The sequence below is a fragment of the Macaca fascicularis genome, chromosome 19 (assembly GCF_037993035.2).
Source record: "Macaca fascicularis isolate 582-1 chromosome 19, T2T-MFA8v1.1".
Lineage (NCBI taxonomy): Eukaryota > Metazoa > Chordata > Mammalia > Primates > Cercopithecidae > Macaca > Macaca fascicularis.
The window spans coordinates 23396982-23418796 of NC_088393.1; the positions used below are offsets into that span (position 1 = coordinate 23396982).

At 38.6% G+C, this 21815-nt stretch overlaps 1 protein-coding gene across 1 annotated transcript in view; it reads left to right on the forward strand.

Moving 5' to 3' along the window:
- The window catches only part of LOC102142826 (uncharacterized), a 42124-nt gene extending 22161 nt beyond the window's left edge, over nucleotides 1-19963 (forward strand). Inside the window, exons 2-4 of the mRNA XM_015440443.3 lie at nucleotides 5256-5382; nucleotides 6410-6505; nucleotides 16499-19963. Coding sequence (XP_015295929.3) covers nucleotides 5256-5382; nucleotides 6410-6505; nucleotides 16499-19902 — 3627 coding nt within the window. The 3' untranslated portion in view covers nucleotides 19903-19963. The remainder of the gene's footprint in view (nucleotides 1-5255; nucleotides 5383-6409; nucleotides 6506-16498) is intronic.
- The last annotated feature ends 1852 nt before the right edge of the window (nucleotides 19964-21815 follow it).

Sequence of the window (21815 nt, forward strand, 5' to 3'; positions counted from 1 at the left end):
TGTTTATATGCTGGATCATGTTTATTGATTTGCGTATGTTGAAGCAACCTTGCAACCCCAACCTAGCCCACTTGATCATGGTGGATAAGCTTTTTGATGTGCTGCTGGATTCGGTTTGCCAGTATTTTATGGAAGATTTTTGCATCAATGTTCATCAGGGATATTGGTCTAAAATTCTGTTTTTTTGTTGTGTTTCTGCCAGGCTTTGGTATCAGGATGATGCTGGCCTCATAAAATGAGTTAGGGAGGATTCCCTCTTTTTCTATTGATTGGAATAGTTTTAGAAGGAATGGTACCAGCTCCTCCTTGTACCTCTGGTAGAATTCGGCTGTGAATCTGTCCGGTCCTGGACTTTTTTTGGTTGGTAAGCTACTAATTATTGCCTCAATTTCAGAGCCTGTTATTGGTCTATTCAGAGATTCAGCTTCTTCCTGGTTTAGTCTTGGGAGGGTGTATGTGTCCAGGAATTTATCCATTTCTTGTAGGTTTTTTAGTTAATTTGTGTAGAGGTGTTTATAGTATTCTCTGATGGTAGTTTGTATTTCTGTGGGATCGGTGGAGATATCCCGTTTATCTTTTTTTTTTTTTTTTTTTTTAAGTAGAGACGGGGTTTCACCGTGTTAGCCAGAATAGTCTCGATCTCCTGACCTCGTGATCCGCCCATCTCGGCCTCCCAAAGTGCTGGGATTACAGGCTTGAGCCACCGCGCCTGGCCCCGTTTATCATTTTTTATTGCGTCTATTTGATTCTTCTCTCTTCTCTTCTTTATTAGTCTTGCTAGCGGTCTATCAATTTTGTTGATCTTTTCAAAAAAACAGCTCCTGGATTCTTTTTTTTCTTTTTTTTGAAGGGCTTTTTGTGTCTTTATCTTCTTCAGTTCTACTCCGATCTTAGTTATTTCTTGCCTTCTGCTAGCTTTTGAATGTGTTCGCTCTTGCTTCTCTAGTTCTTTTAATTGTGATGTTAGGGTGTCAATTTTAGATCTTTCCTGCTTTCTCTTGTGGGCATTTAGTGCTATAAATTTCCCTCTACACACTGCTTAAAATGTGTCCTAGAGATTCTGGTATGTTGTGTCTTTGTTCTCATTGGTTTCAAAGAACATCTTTATATGTGCCTTCATTTCCTTATGTACCCAGTAGTCATTCAGGAGCAGGTTGTTCAGTTTCCATGTAGTTGAGTGGTTTAGAGTGAGTTTCTTAATCCTGAGTTCTAGTTTGATTGCACTGTGGTCTGAGAGACAGTTTGTTATAATTTCTGTTCTTGTACATTTGCTGAGGAGTGCTTTACTTCCAACTATGTGGACGTTTTGGAATAAGTGCGATGTGGTGCTGAGAAGAATGCATATTCTGTTGATTTCGGGTGAAGAGTTCTGTAGATGTCTATTAGGTCCACTTGGTGCAGAGCTGAGTTCAATTCCTAGATATCCTTGTTAATTTTCCTTCTTGTTGATCTGTCTAATGTTGACAGTGGGGTGTTAAAGTCTCCCGTTACTATTGTAGGGGAGTCTAAGTCTCTTTGTAGGTGTCTTTAAGGACTTGCTTTATGAATCTGGGTGCTCCTGTATTGGGTGCATACGTATTTAGGAAAGTTAGCTCTTCTTATTGAATTGATCCCTTTACCATTATGTAATGGCCTTCTTTGTCTCTTTTGATCTTTGTTGGTTTAAAGTCTGTTTTATCAGAGACTAGGATTGCAACCCCTGCTTTTTTTTGTTTTCCATTTGCTTGGTAGATCTTCCTCCATCCCTTTATTTTGAGCCTATGTGTGTCTGTGCACGAGAGATGGGTCTCCTGAATACAGCATACTGATGGGCCTTGACTGTTTATCTAATTTGCCAGTCTGCGTCTTTTAATTGGAGCATGTAGCCTATTTACATTTAAGGTTAATATTGTTATATGTGAATTTGATCCTGTCACTATTATGTTAGCTGGTTATTTTGCTCATTAGTTGATGCAGTTTCTTCCTAGCATTGATGGTCTTTACAATTTGGCATGTTTTTGCAGTGGCTGATACCGGTTGTTCCTTTCCATGTTTAGTGCTTCCTTCAGGAGCTCTTGTAGGGCAGGCCTGGTGGTGACAAAATCTCTAAGCATTTGCTTGTCTGTAAAGGATTTTATTTCTCCTTCACTTTTGAAACTTAGTTTGGCCGGATATGAAATTCTGGGTTGAAACTTCTTTAAGAATGTTGAATATTGGCCCCCACTCTCTTCTGACTTGTAGAGTTTCTGCCGAGAGATCTGCTGTTAGTGTGATGGGCTTCCCTTTGTGGGTATCCCGACCTTTCTCTCTGGCTGCCCTTAATATTTTTTCCTTCATTTCAACTTTGGTGGATCTGACAATCATGTCTTGGAGTTGCTCTTCTCGAGGAATATCTTTGTGGCGTTCTCTGTATTTCCTGAATTTGAATGTTGGCCTGCTAGGTCAGGGAAGTTCTCCTGGATAATATCCAGCAGAGTTTTCCAACTTTGTTCCATTCTCCCCGTCACCTCTTCAAGGAGACCTACAAACCACTGCTCAACGAAATAAAAGGGGACACAAACAAATGGAAAAACATTACATTCTCATGGATAGGAAGAAGCAATGTCATGAAAATGGCCATACTGCCCAAGGTAATTTATAGATTCAATCCCATCCCCATCAAGCTACCAATGACTTTCTTCACAGAATTGGAAAAAACTACTTTGAAGTTCATATGGAACTAAAAAAGAACCCGCATTGCTAAGTGAATCCTAAGCCAAAAGAACAAAGCTGGAGGCATCATGCTACCTAACTTCAAACTATACTACAAGATTACAGTAACCAAAACAGCATGGTACTGGTACCAAAACAGAGATATAGACCAATGGAACAGAATAGAGCCCTCAGAAATAATACCACACGTCTACAACCATCTGATCTTTGACAAATCTGACAAAAACAAGAAATGGGGAAAGGATTCCCTATTTAATAAATGGTGCTGGGAAAACTGGCTAGCCATATATAGAGAGCTAAAACTGGATCCCTTCCTTACGCCTTATACAAAAATTAATTCAAGATGGATTAAAGACTTAAATGTTAGACCTAATACCATAAAAACCCTAGGCGATACCATTCAGGACATAGGCATGGGCAAGGACTTCATTTCTAAAACACCAAAAGCAATGGCAACAAAAGCCAGAATTGACAAATGGGATCTAATTAAACTAAAGAGCTTCTGCACAGCAAAAGAAACTGCCATCAGAGTGAGCAGGCAACCTACAGAATGGGAAAAATTTTTGCAACCTACTCACCGGACAAAGGTTAGTATCCAGAATCTACACAAAGAACTCAAACACATTTACAAGAAAAAAAAAAACCATCAAAAAGTGGGCAAAGGATATGAACAGACAAATCTCGAAAGAAGACATTTATGCAGCCAACAGACACATGAAAAAATGCTCATCATCACTGGCCATCAGAGAAATGCCAATCAAGCCCCAATGAGATACCATCTCACACCAGTTAAAATGGCAATCATTAAAACGCCAGGAAACAACAGATGCTGGAGAGAATGTGGAGAAATAGGAACATTTTTACACTGCTGGTGGGACTGTAAACTAGTTCAACCACTGTGGAAGACAGTGTGGCGATTTCTCAAGGATCTAGAACTAGAAATACCATTTGACCCAGCCATCCCTTTACTGGGTGTATACCCAAAGGATTATAAATCATGCTGCTATAAAAACACATGAACACATATGTTTATTGCGGCACTATTCACAATAGCAAAGACTTGGAACCAACCCACATGTCCATCAATGATAGACTGGATTAAGAAAATGTGGCACATATACACCATGGAATACTATGCAGCCATAAAAAAGGATGAGTTCATGTCCTTTGTAGAGACATGGATGAAGCTGGAAACCATTATTCTCAGCAAACTATCGCAAGGACAAAAAACCCAAACACCTCATGTTCTCACTCATAGGTGGGAATTGAACAATGAGAACACTTGGACACTAGAAGGGGATCATCACACACTGGGGCCTGTTGTGGAGTGGGGGGAGGGGAGAGAGATAGCATTAGGAGATACACCTAATGTAAATGACGAGTTAATGAGTGCATCACACCAACATGGCACATGTATACATATGTAACAAACCTGCACGTTGTGCACATGTACCCTAGAACTTAAAGTATAATATAAATAAATAAATAAAATAAATTTGTCCTAGTGCAGTTGATGTTAATGATTCACTTGGTTGAAGAGCTCTCCGACAGTTTTCACTATAAATTAGTTTTCTCTTCATTATTAAGTATCTTTTTTTGTTGTCGTTTGAGACAGAGTCTCACTCTGTCCCCCAGGCTGGAGTGCAGTGGCGCAATCTCAGCTCACTGCAGCCTCCGCCTCCTGAGTTCAAGCGATTCTCCTGCCTCGGCCTCTGGAATAACTGAGACGACACGTGTGCACCACCATGGCTGGCTGATTTTTGTACTATTGGTAGAGATGGGGTTTCACCATGTTGGCCTGGCTGGTCTTGAACTCCTGGCCTCGTGATCCTCCCACCTCAGCCTCCCAAAGTGCTGGGATTACAGGAATGAGCTACTATGCCCAGCCTTTTAAGTATCTTTATGCAGCTGATGTGCACCAGTGATCACATTTAATCTGGCACCTGCCTTTCTTTCTTAGATTTTCTTTGCATGTATCTATCTTTGGAAAATGAGGTCTCTCATCTTTGTTTACAGGCCAGAAAAACTGGGAAAAACAGGCTCCTCTACTTGGTGAATGTTTGAGAAAAGATTCTTTTTTGGGCCAAAAACAGGCATTACTGGTGAACTTGTCAGAAATTCGGAAACTCAGACTTTATTCTAGATCTTATGAAACAAATATGCATAACAAGATCTCCAGTTAATTGTACACATTAAAATTTGAGAGGTGTCTTCTAACTCAGCATGTCTTTTTGATCTGAAAAATATACAAGACTTCTGTATCATGTAAATATAGCACTAAAAAATATACATGTTTGTTATCATGCCCTTAATTTTATACTTTATTATCCAGAAAAGTATCTTATCTACACTAGTGTTGCGGATCTTATGCATTCTTTTTTCTCAGAATTTGAGAATACATTAGAGAATATTTCTGTGTTGAAAATTATTTTAGTGGATACGTTTGGTCATCCCAATAAGTTAGAACCTGTTCTCTTATTCTATCATTTCATCTTGAGTCAAATGAAAAATTCTGCCCGTGGCCACTTGGGAAATATATGTGTGTGTTTCATTTTTTTTTTCAGGGACCGTTGACTTTTCAGGATGTGACCATAGAATTCTCTCTGGAGGAGTGGCAATGCCTGGACACGGCTCAGCAGACTTTATATAGAGATGTTATGTTAGAGAACTACAGAAACCTGGTCTTCCTGGGTGAGGATAATTTTAATTAAACAATTCCTATTATATTCTATAGGTTTCATTTCTCTTTTCTGTAGAATGTGTTTTGGTGATTTATGCTCACCATAAATGAGTTTTCTGAAAACAGGGATTTGTAAGTGTAGAAAGAAATTTTTTTTTTTTTTTTTTTTTTGAGGAGTTTCACTCTTGTTGCCTAGGCTGGAGTGCAGTGGTGCAATCTTGGCTCACTGCAACCTCTGCCTCCCAGGTTCAAGCGATTCTCCTGCCTCAGCCTCCCGAGTAGCTGGGACTACAGGCATGCGCCACCACACCTGGCTAATTTTTTTTTGTATTTGTAGTAGAGACAGGGTTTCACTTTGTTGGCCAGGATGGTCTTGATCTGTTGACATTGTGATCCGCCCGCCTTGGCCTCCCAAAGTGCTGGGATTACAGGTGTGAGCCACCGCACCTGGCCAAGAGGAATTTTTTTTTTTTTAATTATTATTATTATACTTTAAGTTCTAGGGTACATGTGCATAACGTGCAGGATTGTTACATATGTATACTTGTGCCATGTTGGTGTGCTGCACCCATCAACTCGTCAGCACCCATCAACTCGTCGTTTATATCAGGTATAACTCCCAATGCAATCCCTCCCCCCTCCCCCCTCCCCATGATAGGCCCCGGTGTGTGATGTTCCCCTTCCCGCCAAGAGGAATTTTTTAAAGATGTTTCATTATTATCTGAACATTTCACATTTCTGAGCAGATCTGTATTTTTCACTCTAGATTAGTGAAAATTGCAGTAATTTAGTGGCATAAAATACAGTTGCCCACACCTTAAAATCTCATTGCCACCACCAATTTTTGAGTCAGTAGTACCGGGTAGTAAAATTAAGGGCCTATACAAATTGAAAATATTTTCTAAATATTTAGAAATGTATGTTATAAATTAGTATTGGGGGATCAATTTACTAGAACATTCTATTACATTCTCTTTAATGAGCACATTATTTGTGGAATATGAGCAATATTTGTGTTATTTATTTTTAATAAAACAGGTATTGCTGTCTCTAAGCTAGACTTGATAGCTTGTCTGAAGCAAGGGAAAGAGCTTTGGAATATGAAGAGACATGAGATGGTAACTAAACCCCCAGGTATGTGAGAGTGAATACAACAAACACCACAGATGAGAGGTCCAGAGGTCAAGGAGAAAGCCAGTTCTCAATATGTGACCTGAGAAGATGTGCTCCAAAGGAAGTAGTTTCTGAGAAGACTGAGATTTCTTAAATTTTACTATCACGTAGAGGCATCTTCTGTCTTATGCTTTAAAGTTCTCTAAGGATTCTATTTTCGTTTTGGTGATCTCTCTTCAAGTTTACAATGAGAGCCAAAGTCGTGTTCATGGCATATAAGGGACTCCACAATCTGACTGCTTTTCCATTGTTAGTGGGGACACACAAATATCTGTATAATTTTGAGAAACTATGTTAAAAGAACCTGGCTCTTTTACCTCACACTTGCTCTATCTTTTACCGTGTGATATGTCCAGTTCTTCTTCACCTTCCACTATGATCAAAAGCTTCCTGAGACCCTCACCAGAAACAGATACAGGCACGTACTTCTTGTACAGTCTGCTGAACTGTGAGCCAAATAAACCTTTTTTCTTTATAAATTATCTACTCTCAGATATTTCTCTGTATGCAAAATACTACAATCTATAATGTTATCTACATTTTGTTTTCTTAATCTTTTACATGAATTTTCTATTTATTATTTATTATTGATAATGGGGTCTCAGTGTCTGCAGCTATTATGTTGCTATGTATTTCTTGCTTCACTTTTGTCAATATTTATATATTTTGGAGCCCTTTGTTATACCTACCTGTACATATAAATATAATAGTTATAGATCCCTGGTAAATTGACCCATTTTACTATTATATAATAACATTCTTTTTTTTTCTTTTTTGAGACGGAGTCTCGCTGTGTCTCCCAGGCTGGAGTGCAGTGGCGTGATCTCGGCTCACTGCAAGCTCCGCCTCCCGGGTTCACGCCATTCTCCCGCCTCAGCCTCTCAAGTAGCTGAGACTACAGGCACCCGCCACCACGCCCGACTAGTTTTTTGTATTTTTAGTAGAGACGGGGTTTCACCGTGTTAGCCAGGATAGTCTCGGTCTCCTGACCTCGTGATCCACCCGCCTCGGCCTCCCAAAGTGCTGGGATTACAGGCTTGAGCCACCGCGTCCGGCCTATATAATAACATTCTTTGTCTCATACTAGTACTTGACTTAAAGCATATTGTATCTAATATAGTTATGACTACCTCACCCAATTGTGGCTATTTGCATGAAATACAGATTTTTTTCCATTCTGTTACTTACACACTATTTGACTCAGTACTAAAATTGGTCTCTTGTAGGAACATATCATATGCTTTTTTTCTTAAGCCACTCAGGCATCTTCTTTTTCTTTTAATTAATTAATTAATCAATGAAATAGGGTCTCACTCTGTCAACCAGGCTGGTTTGCAATGGTGTGATAATGGCCGTGAGCTGCAGCCCCAGTCTCTCAAACTCAGATAATCCTCTAGTTTCAACCTTTTAAGTAGCTCGGTTACAGGCACGTGCCATTAAACCCAACTAGTTTTTGTTGTTGTCCCCCCCCCACCCTTTTTTCTTCTGTGTTAGAAACAGGGTTTTGCCTTGTTGCCCAGGCTGGTCTCAAACTCCTGAAATCAGGTAATCAGCCCACCTTGGCCTCCCAAAGTCCTGGAATTACATTTCTTTTTATTAAGTAGTTTAATAAATTTATATTTAAAATGATTTCTTAAAGAAATAAAGTTATGCCGGGCACGGTGACTCATGCCTGTAATCCCAGCACTTTGGGAGACCAAAGCGGGCAGATCACAAGGTCAGGAGTTCAAGACTAGCCTGGCCAACATAGTGATACCCCATCTCTACTAAAAATACAAAAATTAGCCAGGCATGGTGGCGTGCTACTCAGGAGGCTGAGGCAGGAGAATCAGTTGAACCCGGAGGTGCAGGTTGTGGTGTGCTGAGATCATGCCCCTGCTTACCAGCCTGGGCAACAGAGTGAGACTCCATTTCAAAAAAAAAAAAAAAAAAGAAAGAAAATTACATACCAGTTTCATTGTTATGTTTTATATGGTTTTTTTAAAACCTGTTTTTTCTCATTTCTTGTTTAACTATTTTTTGTTTAATTCTGTAGTGGCACACTTTGCTTATTTTATTTTGTTTTGCATAGTTTCTATAAAGTTTTTGTAGTTATCTTGAAAAATGGACATTATGTAAAATATCTTAAGATTAAATCAATATGTTTTAATTTCATAACTTCAGTTGAACAAAAAACTGTATTTTCTAGTTTGCTATTAATATTATAAATTTTTATAATTTAAATTATAAATTATTTCATATTGTGTATTCAGATTTATGCAGATTTATATTTTGTTTTTATATTCTATAGAAGAATTTTAAGGGTTTTATGTACTATTATTTTAGTAAGAAATTTTATATGTAGCTGTATATTTACCTTTAACAGAAAACTATATATTTATATGTTTTCTGATGCTATCATTTTATTTTCAACATAAAAGACTCATTTTAGCATTTCTTTTTTTATATGTGTCTGTATATTTACATTTAATAGAAAGCTATATATATATGGATTTTTGATACTGTCTAGCATCATTTTATTTTCAATATAAAATACTCATTTTAGCATTTCTTTTTTTCTATATATGTCTCTACAATTACATTTAATAGAAAGCTATATATTTATATATGCTTTTTTGATGCTATCTAGCATCATTTTATTTTTCAACATAAAAGACTCATTTTAGCATTTCTCTTGTTATATATGCAGAGTCTCACTATGTTTTTAGGCTGATCTTGAACTCCTGGTCTCAAGTTATCTGACTGCCTTGGCCTCCTAAATGTGAAGGATTATAGGCATGAACCACTGTGCCTGTCCACAATGTAGCATTTTTTGTTTTTTTAAACTGTGCTAGTAGCGATTGATGAACACCCTTAGCATTCATTTTGGAAAGTCTTTGTTTTTTATTGTTTTTAAAATAAAATAATTTCTGATCAAGTATTATGGATTAAGAATATTTTTTCAGCCGGGCGCGGTGGCTCATGCCTGTAATCCCAGCACTTTGGGAGGCCAAGGTGGGTGGATTACCTGAGGCCTGGAGTTTGAGACCAGCCTGGAGTTTGAGACCAGCCTGACCATCATGGAGAAGCCTCATCTCTACTAAAAATACAAAAGTAGCCAGGCATGGTGGTACATGCCTGTAATCCCAGCTACTCAGGAGGCTGATGCAGGAGAATCACTTGAACCTGGGAGGTGGAGGTTGTGGTTAGCCGAGATCCCACCATTGCACTCCAGCCTGGGCAACTCTGTCAAAAAAAAAAAAAAAAAAAAGCATATTTCTTTTCTTTTATTACATCAAAATTTGGAAAGCTGTTTTTTTTTCCTCTTCAAGTAACCTGTGTACTACTTTATTTATTTTTCATAAGTTATTGGGGTACAAGTGGTGTTTAGTTACATGAGTAAGTTCTTTAGTGGTGATTTGTGGGAGTTTTGTGCACCCATCACCCGAGCTGTATACACTGCATCCTATTTGTAGTCTTTTATCCCTCGTTTCCCTCCCACTCTTCCCCGCATGTCCCCAAAGTCCACTGTATCATTCTTACGCCTTTGCATCCTCATAGTTTAGTTCTCACATATCAGTGAGAACATAAGATGTTTGGTTTTCCATTTCTGAGTTACTTCACTTAGAATGATAGTCTCCAGTCTCATCCATGTTTCTGTGAATGCCATTAATTTATTCCATTTTATGGCTGAGTAGTGTTCCATCATCTATCTATCTATCTATCTATCTATCTATCTATCTATCTATCTATCTATGTGGTATCACAGTTTGTTTATCTACTCATTGATTAATGGGCAGTGGGCATTTGGGTTGGTTACATGATTTTGCTATTGTGAATTGTGCTGCTATAAACATGTGTGCAAGTATCTTTTTCATATAATGACTTATTTTCCTCTAGGTAGATACCCAGTAGTGGGACTGCTGGGTCAAATGGTAGTATGACTTTTAGTTCTTTAGGAATCTCCACACTGTTTTCCATAGTGGTTGTACTAATTTACATTCCTACCAGCAGTGTAGAAGTGTTCCCTGATCACCACATCCACACCAACATCTGGTTTTTGATTTTTTTTTTTATTATGGCCATTCTTGCAGGAGTAAGGTGGTATCATATTGTGGTTTTGATTTGCATTTCCCTGATGATTAGTGATGTTGAGCATTTTTTCATCTGTAGGTTGTCTCTTCACTCTGCTGTTTCTTTTTTTTTTTTGAGACAGTCTCTGTCTGTCGCCCAGGCTGGAGTGCAGTGGCCGGATCTCAGCTCACTGCAAGCTCCGCCTCCCGGGTTTACGCCATTCTCCTGCCTCAGCCTCCTGAGTAGCTGGGACTACAGGCGCCCGCCACCTCGCCCAGCTACTTTTTTGTGTTTTTTAGTAGAGATGGGGTTTCACCGTGTTGGCCAGGATGGTCTCGATCTCCTGACCTCGTGATCCGCCCGTCTGGGCCTCCCAAAGTACTGGGATTACAGGCTTGAGCCACTGCGCCCAGCCTACTCTGCTGTTTCTTTTGCCTTGCAAAAGCTCTTTAGTGTAATTAAGTCCCCATTTTGACACTATTCCACAAGATAGAGAACCCTCCCTAATTTATCTTTGTTTTAATTGCATTTGCTTTTGGGTTCTTGATTATGAAATCCTTGTCTAAGCCAATGTCTGAAAGGGTTTTTCCAATGTTATCTTCTAGAATTTTTATAGTTTCAGGTCTTAGATTTATGTCCTTAATCCATCTTGAGTTGATTTTTGTATAAAGTAAAAGATGAGGATCTAGTTTTATTCTCCTACATGTGGCTAGCCAATTATCCCAGCACCATTTGTTGAAAAGAGTATCCTTGGCTGGGCGCGGTGGCGCATGCCTGTAATCCCAACACTTTGGGAGGCTAAGGTGGGTGGATCATGAGGTCAGGAGTTCAAGACCAGCCTGACCAAGGTGGTGAAACCCCATCTCTGCTAAAAATGCAAAAATTAGCCAGGTGCAGTGGCGGGTGCCTGAAATCCTAGCTACTCGGGAGGCTGAGGGAGGAGAATTGCTGGAATCTGGGAGACAGGTTGTGGTGAGCTGAGATTGTGCCACTGCACTGTAGCTTGGGCAACAGAGCAAAACTCCGTGTCAGAAAAAAAGAAAAGAGTATCCTTTACCCACTTTATGTTTTTGTTTGCTTTGTCAAAGTTCAGTTGGCTGTGAGTATTTGGGTTTATTTCTGGGTTCTGTATTATTTTCCATTGGTTTATGTGCCTATTTTTATATCAGTACCATGCTATTTTCGTGACTGGGTTTATAGTATAGCTTGAAGTCAGGTAATGTGATTCGTTCAGATTTGTTCTTTTTGCTTAGTCTTTCTTTGGCTATGCAGTCCTTTTTTTTTGTTCCACATGAATTTTAGAATCATTTTTTTCTAATTCTGTGAAGAATGATGATGGTATTTTGATGGAAATTGCGTTGAATTTGTAGATTTCTTTTGGCAGTGTGGTCATTTTCACAATATTGATTCTATCCATCCATGGGCATGGGCTGTGTTTCCATTTGTTTGTGTCATCTGTGATTTCTTTTAGCAGTGTTTTGTAGTTTTCCTTGTAGAGGTCTTTTACCTGCTTGGTTAGGTATATTCCTAAGTTTTGGGGTTTTTTTTTTTTTTTTTTTTTTTTCCACAGTTATTGTAAAAGGGGTTGAGTTCTTGATTTGACTCTGCTTGGTCGCTGTTGGTGTATAGAAGAGCTACTGATTTGTATATATTAATTTTGTATCTGAAGACTTTGCTGAATTATCACTTCTAGGAGCTTTCTTGAAAAGTCTAGGGTTTTCAGAGTAAACAGTCATATCATCAGCAAACAGTGACAGCTTTACTTCCTCTTTACCAATTTTGATGCCCTTTATGTCTTTCTCTTTTCTGCGTGCTCTGGCTAAGACTTCGAGTACTCTGTTGAAGAAGCGTGTCGAGAGTGGATATCCTTGTCTTGTTCCAGTTCTCAGAGGGAATGCTTTCAAATTCTCCTCATTCAGTATTATGTTGGCTCTGGGTTTGTCATAGATGCCTTTTATTTATTTATTTACTTTTTGAGATGGAGTCTGCCTCTGTCCCCCAGGCTGGAGTGCAGTGGCCGGATCTCAGCTCACTGCAAGCTCCGTCTCGTGGGTTTACGCCATTCTCCTGCCTCAGCCTCCCGAGTAGCTGGGACTACAGGCGCCACCACCACGCCTAGCTAATTTCTTTTTGTATTTTTAGTAGAGACGGAGTTTCACCGTGTTGGCCAGGATGGTCTCGATCTCCTGACCTCGTGATCCGCCTGTCTCGGCCTCCCAAAGTGCTGGGATTACAGGCTTGAGCCACCACGCCCGGCCCGATGGCTTTTATTACATTGATGTACCTTGTATGCCAGTTTTGTTAAGAGTTTTAATCATAAAGGGATTTTGTTGAATGCTTTTTCTGCATCTATTGAGATGATCATGTGATTTTTGTTTTTATTTCTTTCTATGTAGTATGTCACATTTATTGACTTGCATTTGTTAAACCATCCCTGCACCACTGGTATTAAACCCATTTGATCATGGATTCTCTTTTTGATATGTTGGATTCAGTTAGCTAGTGTTTTGTTAAGGCTTTTAAAAAGCATCTGTTTTCATCAGGGACATTAGTCTGTGGTTTTCTTTTTTGGTTAATGCCCTTTTCTGGTTTTAGGGTGATGCTGGCTTCACAGAATGAATTAGGAAGGGCTCCCTCTTCCTCTATCTTGTGGAATAGTGTCAATAGCATTGGTGGTACCAATTCTTTTTCTTTTTTTTTTTTTCTTTTTCTTTTTTTTTTTTTGAGACAGAGTCTTGCTCTGTCACCCAGGCTGGAGTGCAGTGGCGCGATCTCGATGCACTGCAAGCTCCGCCTCCCGGGTTCTCGCCATTCTCCCACCTCAGCCTCTCAAGTAGCTGAGACTACAGGCGCCCACCACCACGCCCAGCCAATTTTTTGTATTTTTAGTAGAGATGGGATTTCACTGTGTTAGCCAGGATGGTCTCGATCTCCTGACCTCGTGATCTGCCCGCCTTGGCCTCCCAAAGTGCTGGGATGACAAGCCTGAGCCACCGGGCCCGGCCTTTCCAATTCTTCTTTGAATGTCTGGTAGAATTCTACTAAATTCTGCCTGGTCCTACACTTTTGTTGTTGGTAATTTTTAAATTACCTTTTCAATCTCGCTGTTTGTTATTGGTCTGATCAGGGTATCTAATTCTTCCTGATTTAAGCTGGTTGGGTTGCATTTTTCCAGAAATTTACCCATTTCTTTTAGGTTTTCTAGTTAGTGTACTTAAAGGTGTTCATAGCAGGCTTGAATGACCTTTTGTATTTCCGTGGTGTCAGATGTAATATCTCCTGTTTCCTGTCTTATCGAGGTTATTTGGATTTTCTTTTTTTCTTGGTTAATCTTGCTAATGGTCTGTCAATTGTATTTATCTTTTTAAGGAGCCAGGTTTTTCTTTTGGTTTTTGTATGTTTATTTCAATTTCATTTCATTCGGCTCTGATTTTATTTTTTTTCTTCTTCTGGGTTTGGGTTTGGTTTGTCCCTGTTTCTCTAGTTCTTTGAAGTGTGAACTTAGTGTGTCAGTTTGTGCTCTTTCAGATGTTTTGATGTAGGCGTTTAGGGCTATGAACTTTCCTCTTAGCATTGCCTTTGCTGTATCCTAGAGGTTTTGATAGGTTGTGTCACTTGTGTTGTTGAGTTTGAAGAATTTTTTAAATTTCCATTTTGATTTCATATTTGACCCCATGATTATTCAGGAGCAGGTTTTTAAATTTACATGTATTTGCATGGTTTTGAAGGTTCCTTTTGGAGTTGAATTCCACTTTTATTCCACTGTAGTCTGAGAGAGTGCTTGATATAATTTCAATTCTCTTAAATTTCTTGTTCATTTTGGGGCCTATCATATGGTCTATTTGGAGAAAGTTTTGTGTGCTGTTGAATAGAATATATATTCTGCAGTTGTTGGATGGAATGTTCTGTATATATTTGTTAAGTCCATTTGATCCAAGGTATAGTATAAATCCATTGTTTGTTGACTTTCAGTCTTGATGACCTGTCTGGTGCTGTTAGTGGAGTATTGAAGTCCTCACTATTATTTTGTTGGTGTCTATCTCATTTATTAGGTCTACTAGTAATTGTTTTATAAATTTGGGAGCTCCAGTGTTAGGTGCATATATGTTTAGGACTGTGATATATTCCTGTTGGACAAGGCCTTTTACCATTGTATAATGTCCCTCTTTGTCTTTTTTTTTTTTTTTTTTTTTTTTTTGAGACGGAGTCTCGCTGTGTCTCCCAGGCTGGAGTGCAGTGGCGTGATCTCGGCTCACTGCAAGCTCCGCCTCCCGGGTTCACGCCATTCTCCCGCCTCAGCCTCCCAAGTAGCTGAGACTACAGGCGCCCGCCACCACGCCCGGCTAGTTTTTTGTATTTTTAGTAGAGACGGGGTTTCACCATGTTAGCCAGGATAGTCTCGATCTCCTGACCTCGTGATCCACCCGCCTCGGCCTCCCAAAGTGCTGGGATTACAGGCTTGAGCCACCGCGCCCGGCCCCTCTTTGTCTTTTTTAACTGCGGTTGCTTTAAAGTTTATTTTGTCTTACATAAGAATAGCCCTTATGAACCTCTTGTTTAGTGTGATATTGTGGGGTTCTCTGGCTTAGGTGAATAGCAAGCCATTTTCATGAATTACCTCACGCCATTAGGGGAAGAGGTATCCTCATTTTTTTCAATTTTTTATAGTGGTCTGTGTTCCTGTTTCTCTCATTCAGTGTTATAATTCATTTGAAAATTTTAAAATTAATCTTCATTGTTGTATGGTTGCTTTGTAAAAATTTTATACTTTTTTTGATTGGGCCGTGTTGTCCTAATATTCTATATACATTGTAATCGTTGATTAAAATTTGTACATCAAAAAATCTACCTGTTGCAATCTTCATAATGTAGCCTTGTCCTGGAATAGTCTGAAGCCAGTTGTCTTGGCCAGAGATTCTGGGAGTCTGTCAAACATGTTCTTAGAATGCATCTTGTCTGAAATTGTGTGTGTGTGTTATTTTTTTGTTTGTTTGTTTTGATAAAAAAAGTTATTCATGTTTCTTCTCAGTAGTAATCACTTGCTACATCTATTTTTGTGTGTGTGGTACTATATTCTTTGCTGCCATAACATCTAACTTTGGTCTCAGCAGACTCAAGCTGTCATTTTAAAGTATGCCACCATTTCTTTCAGCACTTTATGTCATGAGAGACAAAAACCAGTGTCTAGAAAGGCCCCTAGAAGCCAGAAATAAATATGTATGTACCACCGTTTTATTTGTCTTTAAAGAGTAAACCAGGAGTTGGCAATTTATTATTATTTTTTTTTCTTTTTTTGAGACAGAGTCTCACTCTGTCACACAGGCTGGAGTGCACTAGCATAATCTCATCTCACTGCGATCTCTACCTCCCAAGTTCAAGTGATTGCCTCAGCCTCCTGAGTAGCTGGGACTACAGACATGTGCCACCACAGCTGGCTAATTTTTGAATTTTTAGTAGAGATGAAGTTTTTCCATTTTGGCCAGGCTGGCCTTGAACTCTTGATCTCAGGTAATCCACTTACCTCGGCCTCCAAAAGTGCTGGAATTACAGGTGTGAGCTGCTATTCTCAGCCATCAGTTTACTTCTAAAGTCCCTGTGTTGTTTTGGGGAGCAGGAAGAGCTGCATTGGGAAACTGTAACAGACTTCTCTTTCCTTCTGTGTGGCTCTTTGCACTGTACTTACTCGGGGTACTCTATACACTTAACTCATTTATAACTTTTCCACAAATGTATTTTGGTTAGTGTGTTTTTGTTACATTTATATGTCTATGAAGAAATTAGAGCCTGTCCTATTTTACTGTGCCATCTTGCTTTTGTGGTTTTTATAATTTTGTAGGTTAGATTTGTAAAGTATATTTGAGTCTAGCAAGTGGAATAATTTGTTACTTTTATTTCCTCCAGTTATGCATTCTCATTTTACACAAGACCTTTGGCCAGATCAGAGCATGAAAGATTGTTTCCAAGAAGTAATACTGAGAACATATATAAGATGTGGACATAAGAATTTACAATTAAGAAAAGATTGTAAAAGTGCCAATGAGTGTAAGATGCACGAAGAAGGTTATAATAAACTTAACCATTGTAGGACAACTACCCAGAGAAAAATATTTCAGTGTAACAAATACATGAAAGTCGTTCATAAATATTCAAACTCAAATAGAAATAAGGTTAGACACACTAAAAAGAAAACTTTTAAATGTATAAAATGTAGCAAATCATTTCTCATGCTTTCACACTTAATTCAACATAAGAGAATTCATACTAAAGAGAATATCTACAAATGTGAAGAACGTGGCAAAGCCTTTAAATGGTTCTCAACCTTTATTAAACATAAGATAATTCATACTGCAGACAGACCCTACAAATGTAAGAAATGTGGCAAAGCCTTTAACTTCTCTTCAGCGTTCACTAAACATAAGATAATTCATACTGGAGAGACACACTTCAGATGTGAAGAATGTGGCAAACCTTTTAACCAGTCCTCAAATCTTACTGACCATAAGAGAATTCATACTGGAGAGAAAACCTACAAATGTGAAGAATGTAGCAGAGCTTTTAAGGGGTCCTCAAATTTTAATGAATGTAAGATAATTCATACTGCAGAGAAACCCTACAAATGTGAAGATTGTGGCAAAACTTTTAACCATTTCTCAGCCCTTAGAAAACATGAGAAAATTCATACTGGAGAGAAACCCTACAAATGTGAAGAATGTGGTAAAGCTTTTAAGTGGTCCTCAAAACTTACTATACATATGGTAGTTCATACTGGAGAGAAGCCCTGCAAATGTGAAGAATGTGGCAAAGCTTTTAGTCAGTCCTCAACGCTTAAAAAACATAAGATAATTCACACTGGAAAGAAACCCTACAAATGTGCAGAATGTGGCAAAGCTTTTAACAGTTCCTCAACCCTTATGAAGCATAAGATAATTCATACTGGGAAGAAACCATACAAATGTGAAGAATGTGGCAAAGCTTTTAGGCAATCCTCACACCTTACTAGACATAAAGCAATTCATACTGGGGAGAAACCCTACAAATGTGAAGAATGTGGCAAAGCTTTTAACCATTTCTCAACCCTTAGAAGACATAAGATAATTCACACTGGAAAGAAACCCTACAAATGTGAAGAATGTGGCAAAGCTTTCAGCCAGTCCTCAACCCTTAGAAAACATGTGATAATTCATACTGGAGAGAAACCCTACAAATGTGAAGAATGTGGTAAAGCTTTTAGGTGGTCATCAAAACTTACTTTACATAAGGTAATTCATACTGCAGAGAAACCTTGCAAATGTGAAGAATGTGGCAAAGCTTTTAAGCATTTCTCAGCCCTTAGAAAACATAAAGTAATTCATACTAGAGAGAAATTGTACAAATGTGAAGAATGTGGCAAAGCTTTTAGCCAGTCCTCAACCCTTATGAAACATAAGATAATTCATACTGGTAGGAAACCATACAAATGTGAAGAATGTGGCAAAGCTTTCAGGCAATCCTCACACCTTACTAGACATAAAGCAATTCATACTGGAGAGAAACCCTACAAATGTGAAGAGTGTGGCAAAGCTTTTAACCATTTCTCAGCCCTTAGAAGACATAAGATAATTCACACTGGAAAGAAACCATACAAATGTGAAGAATGTGGCAAAGCTTTCAGCCAGTCCTCAACCCTTAGAAAACATGTGATAATTCATACTGGAGAGAAACCCTACAAATGTGAAGAATGTGGTAAAGCTTTTAAGTGGTCCTCAAAACTTACTTTACATAAGGTAATTCATACTGGAGAGAAACCCTGCAAATGTGAAGAATGTGGCAAAGCTTTTAAGCATTTCCCAGCCCTCAGAAAACATAAGGTAATTCATACTAGGGAGAAATTGTACAAATGTGAAGAATGTGGCAAAGCTTTTAACAATTTTTCCACCGTTATGAAACATAAGATCATTCATACTGGGGAAAAACCCTACAAATGTGAAGAATGTGGTAAAGCTTTTAAGTGGTTGTCAAAACTTACTGTACATAAGGTAATTCATACTGGAGAGAAACCCTGCAAATGTGAAGAATGTGGCAAAGCTTTTAAGCATTTCTCAGCCCTTAGAAAACATAAGGTAATTCACACTGGAAAGAAACCCTACAAATGTGAAGAATGTGGCAAGGCTTTTAGCCAGTCCTCAACCCTTAGAAAACATGAGATAATTCATAGTGGAGAGAAACCCTACAAATGTGAAGAATGTGGTAAAGCTTTTAAGTGGTTGTCAAAACTTACTTTACATAAGGTAATTCACACTGGAGAGAAACCCTGCAAATGTGAAGAATGTGGCAAAGCTTTTAAGCATTTCTCAGCCCTTAGAAAACATAAGATAATTCATACTGGAAAGAAACCCTACAAATGTGAAGAATGTGGCAAAGCTTTTAACAATTCCTCAACCCTTATGAAACATAAGATAATTCATACTGGGAAGAAACCATACAAATGTGAAGAATGTGGCAAAGCTTTTAAGCAATCCTCACACCTTACGAGACATAAAGTAATTCATACTGGGGAGAAACCCTACAAATGTGAAGAATGTGGCAAAGATTTTAACAATCCCTCAACCCTTAAGAAACATAAGCTAATTCATACTAGGGAGAAATTGTACAAATGTGAAGAATGTGGCAAAGCTTTTAACAATTTCTCAGCCCTTCTGAAACATAAAATAATTCATACCGGGGAGAAACCCTACAAATGTGAAGAATGTGGTAAAGCTTTTAAGTGGTTGTCAAAACTTACTGAACATAAAGTAATTCATACTGGTGAGAAACCCTGCAAATGTGAAGAATGTGGTAAAGCTTTTAAGCATTTTTCAGCCCTTAGAAAACATAAGATAATTCATACTGGGAAGAAACCATACAAATGTGAAGAATGTGGCAAAGCTTTTAACAATTCCTCAACCCTTATGAAACATAAGATAATTCATACTGGAGAGAAACCCTACAAATGTGAAGAATGTGGCAAAGCTTTTAACAATTTCTCAACCCTTATGAAACATAAGATAATTCATACTGGGGAGAAACCCTACAAATGTGAAGAATGTGGCAAAGCTTTTAACAATTCCTCAACCCTTATGAAACATAAGATAATTCATACCGGGGAGAAACCCTACAAATGTGAAGAATGTGGCAAAGCTTTTAACAATTTCTCAACCCTTAGGAAACATAAGAGAATTCATACTGGCAAGAAACCCTACAAATGTGATGAATGTGGCAAAGCTTTTAACAATTTCTCAACCCTTACTAAACATAATTCATTCTGTAGAGAAACCCTACAAATGTGAAGAATGTGGCAAAGCTTTTATTCAATGCTCATACCTTACTAGACATAAAACAATTCATATTGAAGAGAAACCCTACAAAGGTGAAAGTACCAAAGCTTTTAAGGAATCCTCACCCCTTACTAGACAAAATAATACTGGAGAGAAACCCTACAAATGTGAAGAATGTGGCAAAGCTTTTAACCATCCTTCAACCCTTGCTAAACATAAGCTAATTCATACTAGGGAGAAACCCTAAAAATGTGAATAATGTGGCAGAGCTTTCAACCATTTTACAAACCTTTTTTTTTTTTTTTTTTTGAGGCGGAGTCTTCACTCTGTCGCCCAGGCTGGAGTGCAGTGGCACCATCTCGGCTCACTGCAAGCTCCGCCTCCCAGGTTCGCGCCATTCTCCTGCCTCAGCCTCCCGAGTAGCTGGGACTGCAGGCACCCGCCACCGCGCCGGCTAATTTTTTGTATTTTAGTAGAGACGGGGTTTCACCGTGTTAGCCAGGATGGTCTCGATCTCCTGACCTCGTGATCCGCCCGTCTCGGCCTCCCAAAGTGCAGGAATTACAGGCGTGAGCCACCGCGCCCGGCCCATTTTACAAACCTTAATACACATAAGATAATTTATACTAGAGAAGACCGGGCATGTGTGACGAATGTGGCAAACTTTTAACCAGTCCTCAAGCCTTACTAGACATAAAACAATTCATACTGCAGAGAAACCCTACAAATGTAATAATGTGGCAAAACTTTTTTTTATACTTTAAGTTCTAGGGTACACGTGCACAACGTGCAGGTTTGTTACAAAGGTATACATGTGCCATGTTGGTTTGCTGCACCCGTCAACTCGTCATTTAAATTAGGTATTTCTCCTAACGCTATCCCTCCCCAGCCCCCCACCCACTGACAGGCCCCAGTGTGTGATATTCCCTGCCTTGTGTCCAAGTGTTCTCATTGTTTAGTTTCCACCTATGAGTGAGAACATGTGGTTTAGTTTTCTGTTTTTATGATAGTTTGCTGAGAATGATGGTTTCCAGCTTCATCCATGTCCGTCCAAAGTACATGAACTTACCCTTTTTTATGGCTACATTGTATTCCATGGTGTATTTGTGGAATGTGGCAAAACTTTTAACCAATCCTCAAACCTTACTAGACAGAAAACCATTCATACTGAAGAGAAACCCATCAAATATGAAGAATGTGGAAAAGCCTTTAACCAGTCCTCACACCTTAAATACACATAATTGATACTGGAGGAAAACCCTACAAATATAATAAATGTGGCATGGCTTCTAACCATTGCTCAGCTCTTACTCAAACTGAGAGAATTCCTAAAGAAAATAAACTCCACAAATGTGAATAATATGGCAAAGCTTTTAACCGGTCCTCAAATCTTACCAAACATAAGATAATTCATACGGAAGAGGAACCCTTCAAATGTGAGGAATGTGGCAAAGCTTTTAGTCAGTCCTCAAATCTTACTGAACATAAGATAATTCATACTGGAGACAAACACTGCAAATGTGAAGAATGGGCAAAACTTTTAACCAGTTCTCAAACCTTACTCAATTTATACTGGAGAGGAACGCCACAAATGCAAAGAATTTGGCAAAACTTTTAAGTGTTTCTCAGAACTTACTGAACACAAAATAATTGGTACTAGAGAGATACTTTACAAATGTGAAGGATGTGGCAAAGCTTCTAATGGGTTCTCAAATCTTACTGAATATAAGATAATTTATATTAGAGAGAAACCCTACAAATGTGAAGAACGTGGCAAAGCTTTTAACTGGTCCTTAAACCTTACTGAACTTAAGATAATTAATACTAAAGAGAAAACCTATAAATATAAAAAATGTGACAAAGCTTTTAACTGGTTTTCAGACCTTACTGAACATAAGATAGTTTATACTGAAGACAAACTCTAT